The 23,988-nt window shown below is 41.1% G+C and overlaps 4 protein-coding genes across 8 annotated transcripts; 1 reads left to right on the top strand and 3 right to left on the bottom strand.

Annotated features, from left to right (window-relative positions):
• LOC115693721 (DNA repair RAD52-like protein 2, chloroplastic) lies at window positions 1–3,257 on the top strand. Its single transcript, XM_056320180.1, has 4 exons — window positions 1–563; window positions 694–731; window positions 1,480–1,571; window positions 2,952–3,257. The coding sequence occupies exons 1-4, from the start codon at window positions 16–18 to the stop codon at window positions 3,087–3,089; spliced, it is 816 nt and encodes a 271-aa protein (XP_056176155.1). The 5' UTR covers window positions 1–15; the 3' UTR covers window positions 3,090–3,257.
• A 3,089-nt stretch (window positions 3,258–6,346) lies between these two features.
• Window positions 6,347–9,660, bottom strand: LOC115693708 (uncharacterized). Its single transcript, XM_030620764.2, has 5 exons — window positions 9,411–9,660; window positions 8,405–8,516; window positions 7,027–7,098; window positions 6,742–6,953; window positions 6,347–6,482 (listed from the first exon to the last, which is right to left on the bottom strand). The coding sequence occupies exons 1-5, from the start codon at window positions 9,518–9,520 to the stop codon at window positions 6,374–6,376; spliced, it is 615 nt and encodes a 204-aa protein (XP_030476624.1). The 5' UTR covers window positions 9,521–9,660; the 3' UTR covers window positions 6,347–6,373.
• Window positions 9,661–11,661: 2,001 nt separating this feature from the next.
• On the bottom strand, window positions 11,662–15,259 carry LOC115693705 (bifunctional protein FolD 2-like). 3 transcript variants are annotated; one of them, XM_030620753.2, is made up of 5 exons: window positions 14,955–15,256; window positions 13,747–14,066; window positions 13,185–13,421; window positions 12,936–13,103; window positions 11,662–11,949 (listed from the first exon to the last, which is right to left on the bottom strand). In XM_030620753.2, exons 1-5 carry the CDS (start codon window positions 15,145–15,147, stop codon window positions 11,779–11,781), a joined length of 1,089 nt encoding a protein of 362 aa, XP_030476613.2. In that variant the 5' UTR covers window positions 15,148–15,256; the 3' UTR covers window positions 11,662–11,778. The 3 variants fall into 3 exon arrangements, with proteins under 3 accessions (XP_030476613.2, XP_030476614.2, XP_056175840.1); XM_030620754.2 differs by having other exon boundaries at window positions 13,747–14,063; window positions 14,955–15,252; XM_056319865.1 differs by lacking the exon at window positions 11,662–11,949 and adding an exon at window positions 11,991–12,420 and having other exon boundaries at window positions 14,955–15,259.
• A 2,200-nt stretch (window positions 15,260–17,459) lies between these two features.
• On the bottom strand, window positions 17,460–21,148 carry LOC115693706 (uncharacterized). Of its 3 annotated transcripts, XM_056319863.1 has the most exons (9): window positions 21,004–21,132; window positions 20,170–20,328; window positions 19,576–19,690; window positions 19,423–19,483; window positions 19,263–19,301; window positions 18,421–18,533; window positions 17,944–18,193; window positions 17,805–17,851; window positions 17,460–17,630 (listed from the first exon to the last, which is right to left on the bottom strand). In XM_056319863.1, exons 2-9 carry the CDS (start codon window positions 20,196–20,198, stop codon window positions 17,463–17,465), a joined length of 822 nt encoding a protein of 273 aa, XP_056175838.1. In that variant the 5' UTR covers window positions 20,199–20,328; window positions 21,004–21,132; the 3' UTR covers window positions 17,460–17,462. The 3 variants fall into 3 exon arrangements, with proteins under 3 accessions (XP_056175838.1, XP_030476621.1, XP_056175839.1); XM_030620761.2 differs by lacking the exon at window positions 20,170–20,328 and having other exon boundaries at window positions 21,004–21,148; XM_056319864.1 differs by lacking the exons at window positions 20,170–20,328; window positions 21,004–21,132 and adding an exon at window positions 20,837–20,984.
• Between the last annotated feature and the right edge of the window lie 2,840 nt (window positions 21,149–23,988).

Genomic DNA, 23,988 nt, shown 5'->3' with positions numbered 1-23,988 from the left:
GTGCCAACTGTCACCATGACTCCACTTACCCCCAGCTCGGTCTACCACCCCCCTCACAACCACCCTCATCTCCGTCGCGTCTCGCCGGAACCGATCGCCGCCGCCGCCGCCGCCGCCGCTCCAATGGCACTGCGGATCTCCTCTTCCGCTCTCCTCCCGAGGAGCTCGCCATCCCCGCCTCCCGGAGCCGACGGCGACTCCGCGAGGCCGGCCTCCGTCCTCGAGCTGAGGCCGCGTGGACCGGCCGGCCCCGGCCGCCTCCGCCTCCGCGGCTCCGTCCGCGCGGGCGGCAACACCAACTCCACGGACTGCAACGGCGGCGGCGGCGGCTGCGGCGGCGGCGGCGGCGGCAAGAAGAAAGGATCGGTGCCGAGCTCCAACTACGTGGTGCCGCTGGACAAGTCGGTGTCGGCGTCCTACTCGTCGTGCATAACCCGCCCTCTCGCCGAGATCCTCCGGGACCTCAACAAGAAGATCCCCGACAACATCATCAAGTCGCTCCCAAATGCTCCCGACAGCGATCCCGATCACGACCCCGACCAGGCCTCCAACTTCATCCCCTGGTAAGTTTTGTCCTTCGTCTAGCATCGAGTTGGTTCGCCATGTCGATGATGTGCTTATACATCTGATGATGCAACGTTTGATCTGGTCTGATTTCGTTTCCTTCGGATGTTTCTGGATTCTGTCTCTCAGGTACCATGCGAACCGGATGTTGAGCTTCTATGCCCCTGGTATCTACAGTTCCTCAGCGCGCTTTCCCTCACTCTCTGTGAAAATTGACGAGAATTTCTGCTTTTCTGTACTGTATGGGTGTTGCATGAGCCTGCATTGTGCGATTGATCACCTCTTTGCTTGTTAATTTGGGCTCTCTGGTTTCTGCTTGTGGTCTCTCATGTTCAATCCAACAGAAACGTTGATGCTTCATTACAAACCCTTGGGTCGTTGAAAAATTGCTTCTTGCTTCCTGATTTATGATCATAAGCTGTGCCCATGATCCCATCCTCTGCGTTGAAGCTCTTGCATTTTGATCAATGCGAATCAGCCACATCGCATCCTAAACTTTACTTGCGAAATCCTTTAGTTGTTAGTCCATGAACTATATTATTAGTTTCTTCGCTGTTAAGACTTCAAAGGGGCCTTGCCAGTAATTTTATGGTCAGTACAGTTTAGCACTTTCAAATCATCTAAGAAACATTTGATCTCATCGATGGAAGTATTCGGTACCATTTGAACAGTTATTCAGCAAGCATGTTCACTAATCAGCTAGGAACCATCAGTAGACTTTATTTGGATGTGCACGAGGTCTACGTCTGAATTAATCTCTCATTGCATGGTTCTACAGCACTGCATCTCACTCCTTGTTGACTATTCTCTTGATTTTCTTTTGGCCACTAGCTATTCTCTTGATTTGATGCCTGCATGTAACGGAAACATGAGTTTCTGTGCGTCTCTTCCGATACTCACTACTTGTTTCCACAGGATGGTGTGGAGAAATACGTGATGTTATATTCTCGGACAATGGAAGTGTAACGGTGGTGTATCGGGTCACAGTGCGAGGATCGGATGGAGAGGTGGGGCTCTTTCTTTACAATATGCACACATGTGACTTGCATATCCTGCCATTTGTCTGTTGTGCAAGTTTGCAGCATAAATATGCTGTTCCCTCAATTAATATGGGTTTCCATACTCTTGTTCATTTCCAGTCATGAATATTACTAGCGTAATCTAAGAAAAATCAAATTGCAGTATAATTGGATTTAGCAAGACCTTCTTGTGTTTGGATTACTTAACCTTTGACCTGATATCACTGCCTACTGAGTTTTAGGATTGGTTTATAATGAAATGTGGATGTAGTGAATGCTTGAGCAACTTCAACTACCGTGTCTCATAAATAGTAGAAATCAATGTGTCTAATAGAGAGAAGAAGTGCTTGACAAATATATTGTGGTTCTCTGGTTATATTAGCCCTTTCATGACTGATTTGTATATGTTTTACTGGAGGTATATGTGATAAATACCACATATGGAGGCATTCGGTATATCAGAAAATCTGATCATTACATCGTGCTTATCAGTGGTTCATAATTGGCATAAGGTAGAGACTAAGGAGAAAAATTTTGGACGAATTGTTATGAACAGTAGGTATAATGCAAACTGTGGAAGGGAGTGGAACGGAAAGAGGAAATTTAGCAGCTTTTTTGTGGTTACTGTGATTATGGCAGTGAACATCAAAGATGGGAGAGAAGAACTTAGTTGCTGTTCATTCATAATCAAACAATGGAAATAGAAGTCTTCTAGGTCAAAGACTCCAAGAAGTGCTGCGCCTTTTATTACAGGAAGGACAACTAAAGGTTTATGACTGACGGGTGTTAATTTTAGCAACAAAAAGAAAGAATAAAAAAATATTATGCACATCCGAGCAAAAGTTGCAATTCTACAATGTTCTTGATTCTTTCAGTCTGTAGTCCAATATGCTTGAACCAAATTAAGCCTAGCGATGCTGTCACCACAATGAAGTCTCCAGACGTCTTGAGAGAACATGAAGTCTAAAGATGCATTTGTTTGGTCAAAAAGGATGAGTAGTATCTAAAGGTGCCGTAGTTTCTTGTGAATCAGCCTAAAGGGAGCTTTGGCGGTGTTCCTGGGTTTTAATACTCGTTCTCGTTATCTAGGTGCCCAAATCGGAAAACTGAATCAGCTTGAGCTTTTTCACCTTTTCTTGTGTGTTATGTCATCTATATTTGTGAGGCACCAGTGATTTCAAATGGCATGATTTCATAAGGTGCTGGATGTTGGGAAAGCCACCACATGCATACAGCAAAGCATCGGGTGGACGAGAGAATCATCATATATGCCATGGCAAAATTTCAAATTACTAGTTCTGTTGTAAACTGAATTGGTAGAATATTTCTGTCATCCATCCACAACTGTAACTGACCTTACTTTAACAGGCTCATCGGGAGGCGACTGGGACGGTATCACCTGCTGATGGTCACGATGCAGATCCAGTTGCTGCAGCAGAGGAAATGGCTTTCTGCAAAGCATGTGCTCGATTTGGTCTTGGTTTGTATTTATATCACGAAGTATAGACGTCAGAGATCACGCGTGGATCTACCCTGTTTACTTGACTGAGAAGAAGGGTGGTGCCAATGCAAATAAACGAGCGATGTCGCTCCTTGTAGGCATATGAACGTAGCTTTGGATTGCGATACACCGAGTTGAAGATTGATTTGTTGATTATATTGTTCATTTCACAAGGATGGGCATAGTCAGTTTTAGTTGACCTATATAGAACTGCTAAAAAAACTTCGAGGAAGGATTGGGAAGGTATTGTTCTGACCAATTTTCACTTACCTCGCCCGCTCCTTTTCAAGTCCATGCATTTGCTTAAGATTTTATCTAAAAGCTGATCACGTCAGTGAAAATATGAAAAAAAAAAAGCGATCTTCTCAACTGTGCACGTACGTTAGTGGATACCACCTATTTTTGGGGAAAAGTATAAAAAAAATTGAAAATCTATTGAATTTGTGTTAATCCAGTACTAAATGTTTCCGTTGTACAAAGTGAGTCATAGACCGTTTGACAATTTGCCAATACAATGATTAGCCTAGTTTGTAATTTTTTTTAGAGAAAGGTGGAGAGGAGTAATCTAACCTTTAGTTGGCAGGAAAACGATACAAATAATTCCCAATTTATGGTGTAATGTGTGCAATGTCGTTCATACACTTTTTATTTATTTAACGTAGTCCATGAACTATTGTTTATATGTTGAATTTAGTCCTTAAATTATATGAAAATGTTAAATGTTGTCATTGACTTAACAAAATTTTTGATGTGGCTCTCAATTCGTTAAGTGTGAATGGTGGACAACAACAACAAAATGTTAACACATGGGTCATCCAAGTAACATATTTATTTTAAATGAGGATGGACGCGCCATCAAATAACAATGGACACGTCAACGGCCAATATTTTTAGAGTAGATGGATAAAAAGATGGATGTGTCGAGTCATCATTTTTTCCCGAAAAAAAAAAAAACTCTCACATACAATAAACGTAATCAAACAAAGCTCTAATTTGTCATTTGAGCAACCGGAAGAAATACATTGAATATTTATTAATAATTCACGGATCACATCGAACAAATTAAAAATTCAGGATGAGACTGCACGTTGAGTCAAAATTGAGTGACCATTTGTTTTTTTTATTTTTGTGTCGGCGTTATAAGCCGATTATCACGTAACTTAAACTTATAATTTCATAGAAAACCAGGGTCTCCGTGCCGGTGGGCGATCCACGGTATTGTTTTATTTTTTATTTTTACTTTTGCCGACGTCGTTATATAAGGATGAAACTCTGCAATCCTTCCAATGACTTGACTAGCATTTTGGTCTGATCGTCGCCGGCTCCTCTGTTTCTCCTGTTCTTTCTCCTTCCGTTTCAGCCATGTGCGGTGGCGCTATCATCGCCGATTTCCTCCCCGCCCACGGGTCCCGCAGATTGACTGCGGATTACCTGTGGCCCGATCTGAAGCAACCGGGAGCTGTCGGCGTCGCCGCCGCCGTCGACGGGTTCGACGCCGATTTCCATGGCTTCGACAGGGGCGAGCCCGGCGACGACGTCGGGGATGATTTCGACGATGGGGCGGGGGACGCCGATGCCAAGCCCTTCGCTTTCTCCGCTGCCGCTCCCAAGCCTCGACGCCGCAATGGTATCGACTCGGTCGCTAGAGCCTGCGCCGCCTCCTCTGCTGCTGCTCCTCCCAAGACACGGCGCCGTGACGGCGATGTAGCCGCCAGCAGCCGCGGCTCCTGTTGCCGCTCCAAACTTTAGGTTTCTTTCCAAAGGGGGGGGGGGGGTGGGGTGCTCTCTTCTTCTTCGTGTTTCTGGTGCTGATCGTGCTCCTTTTTCGCGAATGGCGGGCTCTGCGCCGCCGGTTGCCGACTTAAACAATAAAAATTGGGGTTCATATCGCCGGTCACTTCCGGCGACGATCTGTCCTGTTGCCTGCGTTGTAGTTTTTTACGGCGAAGCATGATGACTTTTGGTTTCTTTGACTACTACTCTTTTGGACTCTCTATCTCGCTCCCGCTCCTCGTGATCCGATCACGAACCACCGTCGGATTGGTCAAACGCGAGACCGTTGGTCAACAAATGCTGTCCCCCCCCCCCCTCCCCCACGTTATCCTGGTCGGGCCCGAGCTCAAACCTGTATCTTTTACGTGCTGATTTTTTCTTTCCCAAATTTTACACAATTAAAGCAATTTTCCAGTTCGATATATTTCACGTCCCCCGGTTTTTCACGAAACAGGTCCTGATCCTTTTCACTTCGTGCCAATTGAGTCAATCCGGCTAATTTTAACTGAAAATTATTCGTGCCAATTGAGTCCATTCGGCTAATTTTTGCCTCCCCTCCTTCCTCCACCAGGTGGTCGCCAGGCCACAGCAACCGGCTAGAGGCGAGGGCCGACGAAACAACTTTGTCGGGCAAAGCCTCTCCCCCGCCAGCCACTAGCGAGGGCAAGCCTCGCCAGCCCCTAAAATCAATTGACAAGAAGTGAAAAAGTTTAGGACTTAATTGGTTATGACTGAATCGGCAAAAACTTAATAGGTTTAGGACTTTTTAGACAATTTTCCCCAATTATGTATTTCGGTTCTTTCTAAAACATTCTCTTTTAGTCTGAAAACCAAGTTTATATGAATTATGCAAGTGAATTTAATATTGGCAGTCACAATTTCTCCGAGTTCGAAAAATCTTCTCAAGACCAAGGGATTCTTTTAGGCGATTATGCCAGGAAAAAACGTGGAATCGTGTGCTCTGCCCCCAAGGCGCATGTCAATCATAGCTTGTCCTTGCTTCCGAGCAATAACATGACAGAACGCCCATCATCACTCGTTTTGGCAATAGCAGAAGGATTTGTTTCTGTCCCTTTTTTTCAAATCTGCCCACGACCCAATGGATAAGCTGATGAAATTGATAGTTTCATTTTGTCTATATGGTTAACCAACATCTCAAGTAGTAGTAGTAGATGAATCTTTTGTCTACAACCTCCATAGTTCCACTTCTCATTAGCTAGAGGCTGGCAAGCCGGTCTTTGTAATTATTTCCAACTTCCACACCGGAAGAACTCCATAAGAACACAGCGAAATTGACTCGAACATTCCAAAGGCGAGGTAGTGGAACAATTCGAAAAAAGGATTTTGGTTTCGGCACGTAAAAAAGGGATGTACACCTAAAAGAGAAGCTAGTCCATACACATGCTTCTTATTATAAGTATCACCGCCGACAAAGTATGATACAGTTTTCAGTAATTGAGTAGAAACCGAAAGCAGAGCACAAGTGATATTTTGCACCGTAAACATCAGACTGCAATCATATAGAGTTTTCAGCAGGCCGAGGATGGTATGCACGGCGCCTCAGCTGTGACTCTGGAGTAGGCTGCTGTAAGAAGATCTTGGTAGGGTCATTGGGATCAACATATCTGCAAAATCAACAGCGGATGGTTAGTACTTCATCCCTCAGTTCAGCTTCATTCAAAATATAAAGAATTCCGTCATATGCTAACATACTGAGCCATTCACAAGCGTAGCAGACCACGTTAGAAGACATGGACCAACATCTTTTTTGCAATTGCAATTGGCACTATGTATCCCTTAGTCATTCAATATAATGAGCCTGCTAGGGTTCTCTCTCTCTTGCTCCTAAGTTTTTTTTCTATAGAGGAGAGTACTAGCACTTACGCATGTCTCATCATCTCATCAACTGGAGTTTCTGCTGCTTGTAAAGGATCCACACGTGGCGCACTTTCAGAGTTAACATGCTGATTGTATTGCCTCACAGAGGATATCAAGTTGAAAAACAACGGCACAAAGGTCCCACATCCACCCTCCTTGAACAATATCTTAAAAGTATGAGTGGAGTAAAGTGCCCTGTGCTGGTCATCTGGTACCACCTGTGGTCATTACGAAAAAGATGAGTGTCCAAATTCGTAGTGAATAATGATGCATCACAAATTGTATACTTACAGGCTCCACAAAGCCAGATATGTTGTTGCAGAAAAATATTGGTTGATTGAACTTCTCACCATGTACATATAGCTGCAGAGTGAAGCAATAACAGTGGTAAGATGAATAATACTAAGTTACGCAGATAATGCAGAAAAGTCATAATGTCCACCAGAAACCCCACTTTAACTTGAAAATCACAGGAACATCTAACGATCATTAAATTAAAGGTAACAATGACAAAGCGGTCCTCAACCAGGAAAATGAAAGAGAAAGAACTTAGTCTAGCCCTTTTTTAGCACGAAATTTCGATACACAGATACGAAACTATTTGTTGTTAATTGAGGATGTCAACAAATACATAGGCCATTGTTTCACCCTCTACCAATTAATCATCCAGAGATTCATTTTCCTCGTTTTACTTTTGGGTTGTAGATAGCAAAATTTCAACAAACAACAATAAAAAACTTCACAAAGTCCAGGCTCTGAGCCCATTCCCATCCACTGTAGGAGCTGTTCACTCTTTATTTGCAACTATAATCATATTTATCATTTGTATGTTTTTACTAGGCCATCAAACGAAAATCTATTTTTCACTGAAAAAGATCATTTCGTACATGAAACACGAATGCCTCGTATGAGTACGTACTTAATCGTTTTGTTTTGGTCATCAGAACTCTTCTTAAGAAAAAAAAAATTCAATTGAATCAGGATTCTAGTTAGCCAATGTTTTCTGTGTCAAGTCTACGCCTACACCAAACCACAGAAAACAGTTTCAAGCAAATACAGAATACAGCCAACATTTTTCCACCATAAGTGAATTCGTGATTCCCATCAACCAAGTAACTTGAACTCTCATAACAAAGTACACAAGATAGTTCAAACCAATTTCTCCAATGTTTATCTCGAGAATGTCAGCATAATCATCAACAGAATAACTACCAAACTAATTCATGGCCAGAGTACTGGCTAAGGGAGAGCTTTCAATATCTTGACATTTTCTCAGTAAGAAATTAAAAAATGCAAAAGTATAGTAACTAAACCCCCAAAACAGTAAAACAATAGTGACCTTCCACATGTTTACTTGCATTTTTAAATACCGCTAGGTGGAAACAATTGAATAGACCATCTTGGAGGTAAAAAACAAGCTTAGCTTCAAGACACAATAGTTACAAAACAAATTCTGTGCCAAAACGCCCAACTTTTTCTGCTTAAGAAAATTAGACCAAAAGCCCTATCTTCACATGGACAGTACCCATGTGGAAATTACACAAAGCAGATACAAAACCAGATGTTCATGCTAGCTCAAAATATTCCACCAATAAATCAATATACAAAATGGCACGAGCAAATATCCATGCTAATACATATAAAAGCAAATAACAGTTAGATTACAGACCAGGGGTATGTCAAAGGCGGTGAAACTCCCACCAGGCTTGCTTGTAACAAATACCATCCGTATGTTTGACAAGTAGATAGTTCCTCTTACTTTCACACGACCCCCTTGGGATCTAATGACAATGGATCCAAAAGAACATTCATTCATCTGTCTTACACAATGTCTAAAAGAACCTTCAATAGCTAAGAGCAAACTTTTTGTTTCTTTTAACAATGACACAATCTTAAACACGCAAATGACAACAGTTTTCGGTTGATGACAATTGACAATCGCGCAGGCAATATCATCAACCCAACTTAGATTGATAAAAATAAAGCAACCCCCGATACAATCTACCTGTTGATTTCCCATGAAAACCTTCATATATGCCAAAGTCAACAATAAACCCTGCAATGTTCTAAAAAAAACAATAAACCATGCAGACCATGCACAGATCATGCCAATCTTGCAACTTGCAGATGCACTGAGAATCCCTCCTCGTCGATTTGTGCTTCTTCAAATGCGTCCAGTCCTTAATCCTAATTCTATCATTACAAACTTCCACATCCAAAAAAATATGTTCTTACTTAGATTAACCAACCTGCTCTCAAAAGATTAGGAATCATTCGCGACAACCAGAGCAGAAGTCTCGACCGAAATCCTAGCCTCCAACACAATTCGCAAGACCTAAAGACACAATTCATCATAACCACCTCCCAATCCCACCACGTTACCCAACATTAATTAAACCCGCGAAAATTTTCTCCAGCAAGGCGAATTCCACTACACCCAGAAACAAAAGGCATCTCTTTTCCGGCTATAGCATCATCAAGACGCTGCCCAATCCACGCCCAACCGATCCACCAAGCTTAAAACACGCAAGACAAAGCACAAAACCCCTCAAAGCCATTCCTTTTAGCCTCATGGGTCGAAAGGGTTTCGAACCAACAAAAGCAGTTCTCAGGCGAAAGCTTGCTTCGATCTCGCAACAACAGAGGCCGAAGAAATCGGACAAATTAATAATTACCCGGGAATCTTGTCGACCTCGAACTCGACGCCGTCTCTGGCCAGGACGAACATCTCGTTGACGAACGGAACGGGCATGCCGTTCGGGAACAGCTGAGGGTTCAGAGCCATTGCCGCTTCTTCCTCCGCGGGCGGTCGGTCGGTCGGTCGGTCGCAAAGAAGGATCGGGTCGATTCGAAGGGCCTGCAGATTCTGGACGAAGAAGAAGGAGAAGAAGAAGAAGGGAAAGAACAAGAAGGAAAAGGCGTGAACGAGTCGGTTCGGTCCGGTCGAGGAGATGTCCGGGAACGTTCTAGGCATAGTATTTTACAACATTATGAAAAAAAAAATTTGCAATCGGAGTTTGTGAAACAATTTTAATTGGATAATATAACCAAAATTTCCTACATTTTCATCAATTTAATATATATAATATTATTGTTCTCGTATTGGATTAATGTCACAAAAAAATCTCAAATCAAAATGATATTCGAGTGGTAAAAAATCGTGAAATTAGTACACTCGCGATAAATTTACCTTCCTCCCTTATCTTCTGTTTAATATTCTATTATATTATTGACGTGGAAACACATGCGAGAAACAACTCGTATCGTAACGTGGATTCGACGCGAAAGTTCAACATAAACGAGTCTCCTAAATGACGTCGTTATGGAAAAAGCCAGATCCGAAGAATGAACTGAGATTGGCAAAGCCACGAAAACCTGCTGTTTTGCCGTAAGTGCTCCTTCGAAAATGTGTTAAAATTCATAATTTTGCTTTAAGATTTTGGTAGATTTGTTATGAGTGTACCGGCTTAAAATCTTTTTTGTAACTCGAACAATATTTTAGGGTAAATGTGCACTTTAGCAAGTTTTTGCATTTTCAAAACACTTATCACTAATGATAAAATGTGAGTAATTAAGGTGAAGAGATCATATAACAGATGCCTTGTAATGAGTTAGTAAATATATGCTTAGGTGGCGCTCAGGCGGAGGATTTTTTTTTTTTAATTTTTTGGTGGAGAATGCAACAAATTCTATGTTTGCAATAACGGTGTTAAATTGAATTAAGTAACTCCTCGAAAGTTTTACGATATCATGCAATTTGTATGTACTACACAGAGGTAGTGAACTTTTTTAAGACCAATTAATTTTCAATGACAACTTGAATTATGAATTTAATGAGAGAAAGTAAACGTAAAGTCGATATTCTCCACCTACTTAATTTCTGCTCAGTAAAGAAAATTGTCCCCCTTGGGCATTAGAGCTCACAAGGGCATTGCAGGTCTCTCTTCCTTTCAAGTTTCTGCCATGGCTACAAAGTCTGAAATCTCATCTACCCCCTAAGACCTAATGATACTGAATATACCCCTTGGGAAACCGAGTACTTTCACTAATTGAAAGTCAGGATTCGACCGGATTTACCACCGGGCGCTACCATCGCCGGAGATGGTAGATCGAGAAGGGGGGAGAAAATGCCGTCGGTTGGAATAGGGAAACATGTTACTCAGTATCTTGTATGTTTCTGTCATGAGATTATTTCCGCGAAAGTCGGGCGCCAACTCCTTCTATGCGGCATCAGGCAAGTCGATGCAGTCGAATGGATGACCTTAGCTTGGCTCAAGTTGATGAAGGGTCAGGAACATTGCCAAGGCCAATGATCAGGTAGGTTTTTTTTTTTTTGGTCGGTGATCAGGTAGGTTCGGAAGTAGGAATTCAAATGTCCAACGTATAATTCAAATTGGCTCTCGTTCGAGAGTTCTCAACGAAGAGGCTTTCAGCCTGACCTGCGTCTTCAGAATCTTAGCCATTGCTATGATGTGGAGAAGCGGATATAGATGATTCATCCCCACGAGAAATCAAGAAGAGGGATTCAATGGCGAAGAACCACGAAAACCGTAGGCCGCGTTTGGTATCGTCATTTACAAAGTCTGGCCCAAAAATTGTCATACAAATCGACAGAACAGATTGCGAGTTCTGGCCTGAAAAGAACGATATAAAAGATGGGTGTCTAAACAAGTGCGCCACGTTCGAGATCCACTAATAGTCTGTCACATCACTCGGTACACCAATTTGTGAACCGATTTTAGTACAAGTAGCATTACTCGTTTTGAGCAATTCAGAGAGTCTACTGACAGATGAAGCAAACTCATTTTACATCTTAAAATTGCGACATACGGCATACTCATCTCTTTTCTTTATATTGCCATGATACGAAAGTGCGGGATTAAGTGATTCGAGATGCTAGACTCTAATTGGCGAGATATTGAACTATAGAGAGAAGAAAACTACAGATTTTGCAAAGATTGTCATTGACAAGTAGAGATTGGCGAGGAAAAATGAAACGACTTTGCCTTTACAAAAACTATACTGGGGGACCAACCTCAGCTCTCATATGAATCCGAATGCACGCTTAGCAGAGTCAAGAGTATTGGACAGAAGCATAGAGATTGTCACTGGTCCCACGCCTCCGGGCACAGGAGTAATGGCTGACACAACTTTGATTGCTTCTTCATAGCATACGTCTCCTGTGATGCGGAAACCTTGATTGACGCCAGGATCCTGGACATTACGAACTCTTAATTCAAAGTTAAACCAAAAAGTAACATGTAAAGCTTCTATTACAGTAGATTGCTCAAAGTGGAAACGGAGCAGAGGGGCTAGTTCTTTCAAGTGGGACTGAGGAACTATCATTAGTTCTTAGAAAACCACCTATTAACTGACCACTTATACCACAGCAGCTACTTACATGAGATTATTGGCATCAATGAGCATTTATACATCAATCCTAACCGTGAGTTGAAGCTCACCTCTGTCAGAGTCAGGACCTTACAGTTCTAGATCTATTTGCTAATTTTAGTGACCATGAATCAAAGCTTTCATAAGAAAATCCTGCAAGTAGACTTTTCATCTTCTAAGGCTTTGCCCTTTCTCAATCCCTGATTGTTCACTTGTCATTTCTTTTCTGAAAGAACCACTTTTTTTGAAGCCTTCCCCCTCAAACATCCCTTCCCTGAGCAAAGTGCAGTATATCTGCATATATGCATTGAGTAGATCACAGGGACAAGACTGCCTGAAACAATAAAAAGTAAAAAGACAAAAACCACCGTCAAATTTTCCCTAGTTAACACCTCGGTAGCCCCTAACTTCAAATCCTACACTTTGCACCCTCTAATTTCAAGACCCCACACGATATATCTCAAGGTTTCAAAAAGAGCTCATCTTTGCACCGGTTTCCATACTTTTTCGAACGGTGTTAAACTTCAAGGTAGAAAGTCTAAGCTCATGACACCTTATGACACAAAGTGTAGGGTAAAGGTCGTGAGTGCCAACCAAGAGAAAGCTTAGTGTAATTTTTTAATTTTCCCTCATAAAGAGAGACCTGCCCCCCATTTTCCAATTTTTTCAACAGAAAAGATAGAAACCACAGCATCCTATAACCTATAGCTTACTTATAAAGGTCAATGCACATCACAATGCAAATTTGCATTCGAGTGAGGCCACACAGTTTGAGAATGCCATCAGTACTGAGCTTTCAGTATTTCTACCTGAACTTGACTGGTCCCCATATCCACTACAACAGCTCCCGGTTTTAGCCAACTGCCACGGATTAAATTGGGTTTTCCCACATCAGCAATCACAATGTCGGCTTCACTTGTAATCTCTTCTGGATTTTTGGTGAAAGAATTTACTGTGCTGACTGTTGCATGGTGCCTCTACCAGAGGAATATATTAGAAGAGGGTGATATTGAGAGCATCTTAAACAACCAGAAAAATGCGGAAAAAGGCATGCTTACCTGCAATAGCAAAGAAATGGGTAACCCAACAATCTTGCTTCTCCCGACTACCACAGCTCTCTTTCCCATGATTTCCACACCAGACCTCAACAACAACTCAATACAACTCTTAGGAGCACAAGGAATAAAAAGTGGCTCCCTTCCTTTCATGGCAAGATTCCCCATATTGAGGGGATGGAAGCCATCCACGTCTTTCTCTGGGCTCACGAAATTGATGATTCTCTCCTCATCCACATGCTGGGCAAACATCACATTGAGGTGGCATAATGATTAATATTTCCTTACAAGATGTATTAAATGAATAAAATTTATGTTATTGAAATTTTTCAAGTCAATAAGGAGCTTTAGTCATTGCATCATCCTCCACACCGGAAGATTAAAAGGTATAGTATTGGAAAACAATTATGTACAGGTTAGACCACTCAATTACTCTACGGAATGTGTCGGAACATGCGAATGTTCCATTGACAACTATGAACTTAGCAGACTGATTTGATACAGATTGCCCAAGAGATTCAAAAGAGAAAGGGGAACGAAGCATAAGTCTAGCTGTAGAAATTACTTGTGGCAAAGGGAGTTGCACAATAATACCATTAACTGATGGGTTGTTATTTAATCTGGAAACAACGCGCAGAACTTCATCTTCTGTACATTCTTCAGGTAACTCCTCTACATAGGTCGTTATCCCAACTTCTTCACAAGCCTTCAACTTGACACGAATAAAAGTTCGTGAATCCCTTCTTCCACCAACCAACACAATAGCCAATCCCGGGGATTTTACAATGGTTTCCTTCATTCTGCAAATTTCATTGGCTATTCCTGATCTAATAGCTCTTGCAATGGACTTCCCATTTATTACATTAGCAGTTTGCCCATTAGCTGCTTTAAAGAAAAATTTAAAACAGGTTAGTGTGCTATACACAAGGTACATGAAGCAAGAAAAGAAACAAGAGAAGTAGTCCCGCTCAAGCACCTTATATTGAGCTACAAGACGAGCTACCAAAACTCTACAGGTAGAATAATCAACCTTACAATTCGGATCGTACGGAATTCCTAATTCTCAAAAGGGTTCTATAGAAACCATTCCCAATCATCTCAGTGAAATCTTTAGTGCTTTTGAGGAGCGACTACTGTTACGAAAAAGTCCATCAGATCCAATGAAGCATTTTGCGGTCCTTCATAAGTCGATGCACACGAAAGCATAGTAAAAAGATGATTTTCGAAAGTAGTCCTACGCCTGCTTTTGCTCCTGTTATTCCTACATTTGTACAGATCAGTTTCATCCTCAACAAGTTGTAAATGCAGAAGTTACAAAAGTTACCGAGGAAAGTTGTGTCGCAGCTTCACTCAAGAAGAACCCAACATTTTTCTAATACCAAAAAGAAAATCCCGACATTTCGCAGGAACATTATTCAAAACTTATAGTTGGCACTGGATTCACCATTATACTTCATAGGATGGCTAATGAATTGAATCACGACGACGACGACAGCGACACCACGCGATAAAAAACTAGGACGTCAAAAGCCATTAACACCCGAACCCAAAAACCGCTTCAAGTCAATCAGCATACTGCCGAGCGAGACATGCAGAACAAGTCTGGAACAACGGAAAAGGCAGACGCAACGGGCAGAGGCCATTCACGCCGACCCTCGAAGCGACCCCAATGGACTCGAGCAACACGCATTCCACACCCCCGCGAGCAATTTCAGGCCCATCACACCAGGTGGGAAAAAGGGTGGCGGCGGAACGGTCGCCGTAGGACGATACCTGAAGACTGGGAACGGAAGGCGCTGGTGGAGCTGGGGGGGCCGGGCATCATCCAAACGTCGGGGAGGTTCGGGCCAAGCAGCTTCAAATTCGAAGACAGCGAAGGCGAAGAGGAAGAAGACGATGAAGAAGACGATGAGCGGAGGGTCTTTCTTCCCAGCGACCGCCAGTTCGTCGCCCACGGGCCTCGCATTGTACGTGCTCGAGGAGTGGCGCCGCCGGCTCCGGCTCCGGCTCCGGCTCGCTCGACCACTGAAGAAAGACCGCTTCGGATAACGTTGGATGGGTTGTCGCAGGTTCTTCTTGCTCTTTCTAAAGTTCCGACCTTTAACGAGGGCGACCTCCACGGCTCCCGAAGGAAGTCCAGCAAATCTTTTTTAGCTCCCATCGCTTTTCCGAGAAAAATCCCGCAAAGAAATCTCAAACCTTTTTCATGAACACCATTATTCTAAATCTCACCCATATTTCAAACTTGCAATCTATGATCGAAAAATGCCTTCTATCCATACAACTGTTTCAAAATCCGATGTGGCAGCTTGCGCGGTCGGCGTGACGCCGTGACTACATGCATTCATTGCCACTTCGGGCATTAGAACGTTTGCCGTGACGCTGTCTAAGTCATGCCGGATTCTTTAATAGCCAGTATGACGGAATCTAGCTAAAGGAATTATTGGTCAATATAGCACAAGTTTGAAAGTATTGATGAGACGAAAAAAATTTGAGTAATTAATGCCTATCGAGAAAAATGTATAGGATTTTTTGGGAGATTAATTATCGTTATTTTCTCACCGTTCGATGTTGAGGTTGATGTCTTGTATTCTGTTATCCAAGAGATTATGAGGCGGTTCCGAAAGGGCCCCTAACGACTGGACAGCACGGGGGTCCCGCTCCCCGGTGAGCGGGCGGGGGTCCGAGGGGGCCGCCCCGGCGGGGGTCGCGGGGGCAGCGCCCTCGGGCCACCAGAGGCGTTTTATGTTCAGTCATAGAAGGATCTCTATGGGAAAGTTAAATTGTTTAAGCTATGTGAGCAATTTTGTAATTTGTGCCATGTAGGGTTTCGCTATATATTTAGGGCGAAACAGGTCTCTAGAGAGAAAATGAGGGAGTGAAAAGAGCGGGTACTGTACACTTTTCTACGTTATTAGTGAAACAGATCTCATCTCCCGTGGCGTAGGTAGGCGGAACATCTCCCCTGCTGAACCACGTAAATTCTTGTGTTGTGCGAATTTCCATTACTTTTCTTGCATCGTTGATAGGATCGAATTAGATATTCGACATTCGATTCGTCCGGCTCTAAGAATACCTCTATATTTTCAACTCAAGAACCAATGGATCCTAAATTCAATTCCTATCCTAAAAAATATTATTTTTAAGTGAAGATCTATGGCGAATCAATAGCTCGCATGCAAATAAATCAGAACAACGTTTAATTAACGAGGAAAAAGAGTGTATTACATGTTGAGAGAAATGAGAACTTAACAAATATTCATTATATTAAGTTCCTCGTATTCTTATCTTTATTTTCTTGTTTTCACTTTACACTTTCATTTTCTTATTTACTAAGCCTTTTATCCTCCGTTTGTAATTGAATCTTGTTTTTCGTACTTGCTGTATACTTAATTTGCTTTTTATTTATAGTCTTATAAAGATAACTACAGAAACTCCAAATTTGAATGAAAATGAAATAGAATGGAACGAGGCACATTCAAATTAATCTAAGTCCTCGTAACTAAAGGAAAATAATAAAAAAAAGAACATTTGGGGTGAATACATTCATACTTTCTTGAACTACAAAATTCTTCTACTAATAATTATTAAACAAAAATTTACAGTTAATAATAAATAAATTCGAAAAATGAAGAATTGAAGATGATAAGATATAACAAGTTGTTATTAACAACTGCTTACCTTATGCATAATAGAAAATGGTATGCATATCATCTGCAGAATAGAAATGAATTTTTTGTACATAAATTTAAATAACTGTCATTTTTCGCTCGATATTATCTTATAACGTAATACTTATTTCAATTTTAAAAATGCTTCAATGAACAATTTACAAATTTTAAGTATGTCAATCAGGGACGAGGTGGGAGCCGTTTTACAGTAATGACTCTTGGGCAGTCAAAAAAGATGAACTGGAAACCAGAAATAGACATGGGTGACATGGTTTTTCTACTGTTAAAAGTGTCCAGCACTTTGATTTTGAAAGGCCCAACCTATTCATGGTTAGAATTCCTTCCATAGATGTAGATGCTCATCCAACAAGAAGGCCACTGCCTCCTTTTCATGGGACGTCCAGGTAAAGGTAGACACACCAGAAACACATCTGTGATTCAAGACGTTTTTCTCTCTTAATTCATCGACAACCTTCACTGCAATGTCAAAATTTATGTTTAAACAGAGGCTTCTGAACTATGAAAACCATATTTTAAAGTTTGGACAGAGAGAGAGAGAGAGAGAGAGAGAGAGAGAGAGAGAGAGAGAGTACATGTGGAGCGAGGGTGTCTAAAACTTGAATAGCTTATGGTGAACTTTCAACACTAGTCGACATGTCAATGATATTCTAGTGCCAGTCCTATGAATACATTTGCCATCTCCGCTTCTCACAGCTTCATCTCCTTCTTCCGAAACCGACGGCAGCTGAGGCCCCACGGTTTCGGCGTCATTCACGGCCTGGACATGGAAAAAGGAAATCTAAGACTAACCGGCATGTATCATTTTGCTGCCGAACGAGGACAGATATAAGATGGTACTTTCGACGTTTTCTTATCAGACATTTAAAAGGTAAAATCCGTTGCTAAATCCCATATCTGTGGTTAAGTAATATGCCCGAGCTAATAATCTTACCCCATCATACCAATGTATTGAACTATCTCTTATGCCATGTAGATAACCTGCAATGCAATTAGACGTTCAGATTTTTCAGTAAGGAAGCTAGATGAGCAAATTAAACACACAAGAAGAACTGTATCAATTAGGCACTCACTGGAGTATGCGTCATCCTTAAATATCAATAAACTGCGAGGCATCAACACAATAGAAAAGGGATGATGGTTATTCAACCATTTGTTGGTCCCGGAGTCAGAAGCCCCATTAAGCTCATCATCCTCACAATCACCGCCAGATGTATTAGGGGATGACCTCAAACTGGGATGAGGAACAAAGTCCATTATCGCAGCTGATCCAAGAGACAGAATTGCTACAACTGGATAATAAGCAGGCCCATCTTGGTGTGGCTGCGTGATACAAATGAATGGGGATAATAACTAAATCCAATTTGCAGCTGAAAGTCGCTAATAAATAAAACAGACATATAGCTCATTCTAACATTATGCAGTGTCATGGATCCCAGTAGGGAAAGTAAAAATTGTTGAAGCTCTACCAATAGAAAATTTCAGTATCTTCTAAGCGACACAGTGATTCTACGTCATTGACAGAAAAGAACATGGAATTCAGGACAAACCATTATGCCTTGGTCGGGAAGGTATTCATTGATGAGGACGTGATTAATTGCTGAAGGAAACAACCCTGATTCTTCAGATACGTTTTCAGTAACCTTCTTCAACCATGGAGGCACTGCGAGAGAGAGAGAGAGAGAGTGCTCAGTCACAATGGTGAACAAAGCAATGATACAGCCTATGTAAAAGCAGCAACCAACAATCAACTAGGGCCGAGCAAAGCATCAACCCTACTTTACCAGCAGTTTCCCTGCATTTGATTTGAGATTTTCAACTATTTAGTTTTTTTTCTCTTTTCCTATCGATGTCTCAAAATAATTGCATGATGACCACCAGTCCACCAACAACAATGCTGAAGCTGCTGCTCTTACCAAAACACTTTAGAAATTTCAAAATCAACTATATCTATTTATTTTACCTCAAGTACTATTTGGTGCTTGTTTTTTTTTTTATGCCAGCTATGAGAAGGACCAAACTACTCCCATTACCTATGCAATTTCCTTACAAAATTTAAATCCAAACTTGCGGACAATTTGCAAACAGTTTTAGCAAGTATGGATCTACTCTCTCAAGCTCAAAACACACTAAAATGCAGCAAGAACAAAAATTCCATCATCATAACACTTATGATGTGAAAGCATGATGTGGCCACAAAAATAAGTGTCATCATATTCTTGTTCTCTTGAAAATGGAGGCAGTACTTAAGGTAAGCTATGAGCAAACAAACCCAAGATCTATGCTTGTCACCCAAAAAAAAGAAAAAGAAAAAATCAAAACCATGCATTACGATAGTTGAATTCTGAATGGGCTGGGTATTAAAAAGATCATTCGATTGTTCTCGACTTACATTCTTGGGGAAGTAGACCCTTTTCATGGACGATGCCGCCTGTCAGGAACCATCATAAATGAAGTTATGATCGATGTAAGGACTTACAGAACATCTTTATTAGAATGAAAAAACCACACGCACTAACGTGCGCACACACAGATATGGTGGATATACTAACCCCAATTCTGCAGCCTCCTGTTCTTCAAAGATTTCCACTTTGATACTGGAGAGTTGTGTACCTACACAGGTACTCAATATTCAGCATTACAGATGAAATCATTAGACATGAGAGGAATAGGATAGAACAACCATGTAAGACACTGAATCATACTTTATCTAGCAGCTGCGTTTCTTCGCTATCAGTGATGAAGTCTGGAACATACATCACCGTTGGCACGGTGCCAACTACAAAATTGTCAAGATTCCTCTTTGATTTCATTCTCACCCTTCAAAGGAATTGATATGGGAAACATCAGCAGAGAGCAAATAAAGTTTGAGAAAAAGAAAGCTTCTATGTAAGGATGATAATCATAAAATTCTTTTTGCCCCCAGAAATTACTTGAAATAGTGCCAACTTCTCACACAGTTTAGGCTTCAAAAGATTAAATCTACAGATGGAAGATATGAAAGTTTCTGACATGGCCAAAATGAGTATCTTTGTGAGGATGGACAACTTGTTTCAATTTCCAAGGAGGAAATTCTGCCCTAAATCATAATCTTGAAACATAAGACCCTCTCTGAAATTGAACCAAAAAAATTCCCGGAGAAGTGTGAATGCCCATTGCCCCCATGAGTTTCATTTATACCCTCGGAAACTAATACTCATTGGTTTGACGTTTAAACACTCCAAGAGTTTTTTTTAGGCAATGGAGCCCTCCTCATGGGACTCAATTTCAATTTCATATACGCATTCATCAAAGCCCACCATTTTGGGTTTGAGGGCATGCTTATCATACAATTCTTCACTCTGCAGCTGCAGGAGAGTGAAACAAGCTGAGGGTGAGGTATAGGGCAGAGTTTTGCAACTTAAAGAGGAACGACTTTGAGAATGAGGCAAAGCCAGAGAGGCATTTTGGCCAGATATCTAAGAATTTGCACCACAAAAACATTTGTTAGCTACGAAAAGCATGATCTGAGCGACAAAGTGATGAATTTGGACAAATATGGTCATCTATGAAGTTAAAAAACCAGCAATGTGACAAGGGTAGGACGACTTCTCACTTGAAAAGAAATCAGAACTGGAAGTCTAGGACAAAATAACTACTTGAAAAACTAAAACCCGAGGAACAAACGGAGACAACTCGATATCCAATGCACCAAATGACAATGGCATTAAAGTCTACGAAGAACGGTAGCTTCTCCAGATTTTCAATCCACAATAACACCAGCCATATTCAAACAAAACCAACCCAACATCCATAAACAGCAATCATGCTCCTAACTTCTCTGATCTTTCATAGGCTAGCATATTGACTCATCCCTATCAAACACCTCCAAGTCCCACCAAAAAAAAAAAAAAGAGCTGCGGCAAATTCAGGAGCCCACGAGCTGCTACTTTTCACAGGCCAGCCATGCAGAGAACTAAAACCCACTTGAATCATCATCACACATGGCACTCAAGAAACAACCACGGCGTTCAAATCACACAGCAACTTCTCTCGCAGCTCATACAACACATCCGCAGTCCATTCCACATCCGACATTCATACGTAATTCGACCGGGCACGAATCAAACGCGGGCAGAATCGCGGTTAGGAACCTGGGACGAGTGGTTCGTGTCCGATTTCTTCGCAGTCTTCCCGCTTTACGGACGCTGGAAACCGTGGGAGAGCGCAAGACCGAGCAAATGGTTTCAAGAAAAATCAAGAAGAGAGAAGGAAGAGCTAATCGAGTGGGAAATAAGTTCTTTGGAGGCACGGAACAGGGAAACGGCGACGTTTCTGTCTCTTTATTTTGAGGAAAATGACACAAACAGTCCATAATGAGTAATATAGTTTCTGAAATTTTAATTTGTTCAATGTGACCCTTAAACTTTAGCTCAATGTATAATATGATCCTTAAACTTTTAATTTGTTCAATGTGATCTCTGAACTTTTGGTATATATTCAAACTAGTCCATTAATTATATGAAAACATTCAATATTGTCCTTCCATTAATTTAAGTTCAAGATAAAACATTGAACATTTTCATATAGTGCAGGGACCAGTTTGAACATGTACTAAAAGTTCAAAGACCACATCAAATAAATTAAAATTTCAGGGATCACATTATATATTGGGCTAGAGTTCAAGAACTATATTGCACATTGGGCCAAAGTTGAGAGATTATTTGTGTTGTTATTACCTTTCTTTTTGTAGAGGGTTGATCAACTGGTTAAGGGCCTGTTTGGCAACTTGCCAAATAATAAAAATTTCTGTTCTTTTGTTCCCAAAATCAGTTTGGGAGCAGAAATCCGTTTGTTAGATTTTTTGTGCTCGGGCACAATTTTTCAAAAAATTGATCCTAGAATCAGTTTTGAAATAGAATCAAGAAGCAAAAAAAAGTAGCTTCTTGATTCTGGAACAATTTTTCCATTTCTGATTCTTCTTCATTTTCTTCTTTTTTTTGGTTTGTTGTTGTTCTTCGGCCTGCCGCCGGCCACTCGCCGACCACAGGCCGTCGGCAACCGGCCGCGGGCCAGGGCTGATGAGGGCGTTGCAGGTCTTGCTGCCTGGGCAAGGGCGGCTTGCGGTCGCAACAGCAAGGCTCGACCTCGCCCAGATCTGGCAAGGCCGACCTCGCCGTTGCGACCGGCGAGGCCGACGGCGAGGGCCCCGACGCCCTCGCCGGCCCTAGCCTGTGGCCGGTCGCCGTTGCCGGCGACTGGCCTTGGCCAAGGAAGAGAAGGGAAGCCGGCAACTGGCCTTGGCCAAGGGAGAGAAGGGAAAGAAAAGAAAAAAAAGAAAGAAATATTAAAAAATTCAAAATATTATTAAAATATTATTAATAAAATGAAATTTTGTGTAGCCTCGCCGTCGCCTGGGTTGGCAATGGTGAGGTCGGCCTCGCCAGATCTGGGCAAGGTCGAGCCTCGCCCAGCCAAGGCGAGGCCGGCGGCGAGGGCCGCGACGCCCTCGCCGGCCTTGGCTAAGGAAGAGAAGGGAAATAAAGAAAAAAAAAGAAAAAAAGAAAGAAATATTAAAATATTCAAAATATTATTAATAAAATGAAAATTTTGTGTAGTTACGAAACACATTTCTGTTATTTTTCTATTCTAAGAATAGAAATTTTGGGCAGTTACCAAACGCCTTCAAATGCTTAGAAATTGTTTCCGGGCACATAATAAAAAAGAATCATTTATGAGTAGAATCTGTTCTTGAGCACAGAATGGTTGCCATACGCAGCCTAAGCATACTTTTGCTCCTTGCTATTTGTTCTTATCCTTTATTTTCTTTTTGCAATTAAATCTTCATTTATTTAAGCAGTGCAATCAATTCTTGAATAACATTTTCTTAAAAACGATTTTAAAATAAATAAATTAACGAAAATATTTTCATCGTCCACAAAAATATTTAGATATAAATTGTTATCGATAATTAAAATATTTTTATTAGCTAATTATTTTAAACGATATAAATGATTATTTTTAAGAAAATATTTTTTAAATTATTTATTTTTCTCTAGATAAACGAATCTTAAGTTAAATTATTATGCACCGAAAGTTGATGCCTCGCAATGATGCGACAATATATCACAAATTGAAAAATAGGGAGAGAAGTTACTACATGGGTTGCACCCGATCAGTAATCAATGATATTGCTACTCATAGTAATAAATGAATTTATATTTATTTTTTTTGCTAGAAGGGGGAGTTTTGCGACGGAGGGGCGAGGACACGACCTCACTACAGCTCGCATTCGTCCCGGCCACGGGAGAGGCGGCGTAAACAAGGCCGCCTCGCTTGCAGCTGAGCAACCACGCCATTCACCTCGGTAGGGTTGTGACCTTTCGCTTGCGATATGTGTGCTCGGATTCAATAGTTAAAGTTCAAAACTGATCAAACATGACGGCTGAATTCTTAGCATTCGATTTGCCTAGCTTGATTCAAGCCTATGTTTCATAAAAAAAAAATGAAGAACGAATGTGGAAAAATTTGGTTACAAAGTGGTAGCATTCAAAGCGAAGGTCTATTCATCAAATTATTTAATCATTATAGAATAAGTTGCTGGTAAATTAATCGTTGTATTTAACTCTGTTAGTAAAATACTTGTATTTTTATATAGAATACACGTATGCATGTGATTTCAAATAAACTTTCGTCTTTCGCACAATTGCTGAACTTACGAAAAAAATACTCGTTCTTTTGGAATGGACCGAATTATATACATGTAAAGCCCTTGTTGTGTTATACTCGGGTAAAAGTACTTCAACTTTGAACTAGTTTATGTCTTTTTCTTTGGGGAATTAACGATGTAACATGTCAAGAATAAATTAGGGATAATGATGCAAATGATCTTCAAATTTTGATCAAATGTGTAAACTGATCCATGAACTTTTAATATATTGTTATTCGATTATGTTGAACATGTATCAATAGTCTATGGACCACATTTAATAAATTAAAAGTTTAGGGACTGCATTGCTCATTGGACTAAAATTCAGGGATCACATTAAACAAATTAAAATTCTATAGACCATATTGCACATTAAATCAAAATTTGGGGATCATTTGTATCATTATCCCAATCATTTATATGCCCACAC

This window comes from Syzygium oleosum, unplaced genomic scaffold (assembly GCF_021117445.2).
Source record: "Syzygium oleosum isolate NSW1041296 unplaced genomic scaffold, Sole_v2.1 Sole_v2.19, whole genome shotgun sequence".
Taxonomy (NCBI): Eukaryota; Viridiplantae; Streptophyta; class Magnoliopsida; order Myrtales; family Myrtaceae; genus Syzygium; species Syzygium oleosum.
This window is presented reverse-complemented; position numbering and strand designations above follow the sequence as displayed.

Coding starts and splice junctions, on each gene's coding strand:
- LOC115693721 (XM_056320180.1), top strand. CDS start 16: ATGACTCCACTTACCCCCAGCTCGGTCTACCACCCCCCTCACAACCAC. Junction 564..693: donor GCCTCCAACTTCATCCCCTG/GTAAGTTTTGTC, acceptor TCTGTCTCTCAG/GTACCATGCGAACCGGATGT. Junction 1,572..2,951: donor TGCGAGGATCGGATGGAGAG/GTGGGGCTCTTT, acceptor TTACTTTAACAG/GCTCATCGGGAGGCGACTGG.
- LOC115693708 (XM_030620764.2), bottom strand. CDS start 9,520: ATGGCTCTGAACCCTCAGCTGTTCCCGAACGGCATGCCCGTTCCGTTC. Junction 6,954..7,026: donor TATCTGGCTTTGTGGAGCCT/GTAAGTATACAA, acceptor TAATGACCACAG/GTGGTACCAGATGACCAGCA. Junction 6,483..6,741: donor GATGAGATGATGAGACATGC/GTAAGTGCTAGT, acceptor TTGATTTTGCAG/ATATGTTGATCCCAATGACC.
- LOC115693705 (XM_030620753.2), bottom strand. CDS start 15,147: ATGCGAGGCCCGTGGGCGACGAACTGGCGGTCGCTGGGAAGAAAGACC. Junction 13,104..13,184: donor CCATTTCTTTGCTATTGCAG/GTAAGCATGCCT, acceptor TTCCTCTGGTAG/AGGCACCATGCAACAGTCAG. Junction 11,950..12,935: donor TGGGGACCAGTCAAGTTCAG/GTAGAAATACTG, acceptor CGTAATGTCCAG/GATCCTGGCGTCAATCAAGG.
- LOC115693706 (XM_056319863.1), bottom strand. CDS start 20,198: ATGATAAGCATGCCCTCAAACCCAAAATG. Junction 19,691..20,169: donor ATGCCCTCAAACCCAAAATG/GTGGGCTTTGAT, acceptor ATTCCTTTGAAG/GGTGAGAATGAAATCAAAGA. Junction 19,484..19,575: donor AAACGCAGCTGCTAGATAAA/GTATGATTCAGT, acceptor GTACCTGTGTAG/GTACACAACTCTCCAGTATC.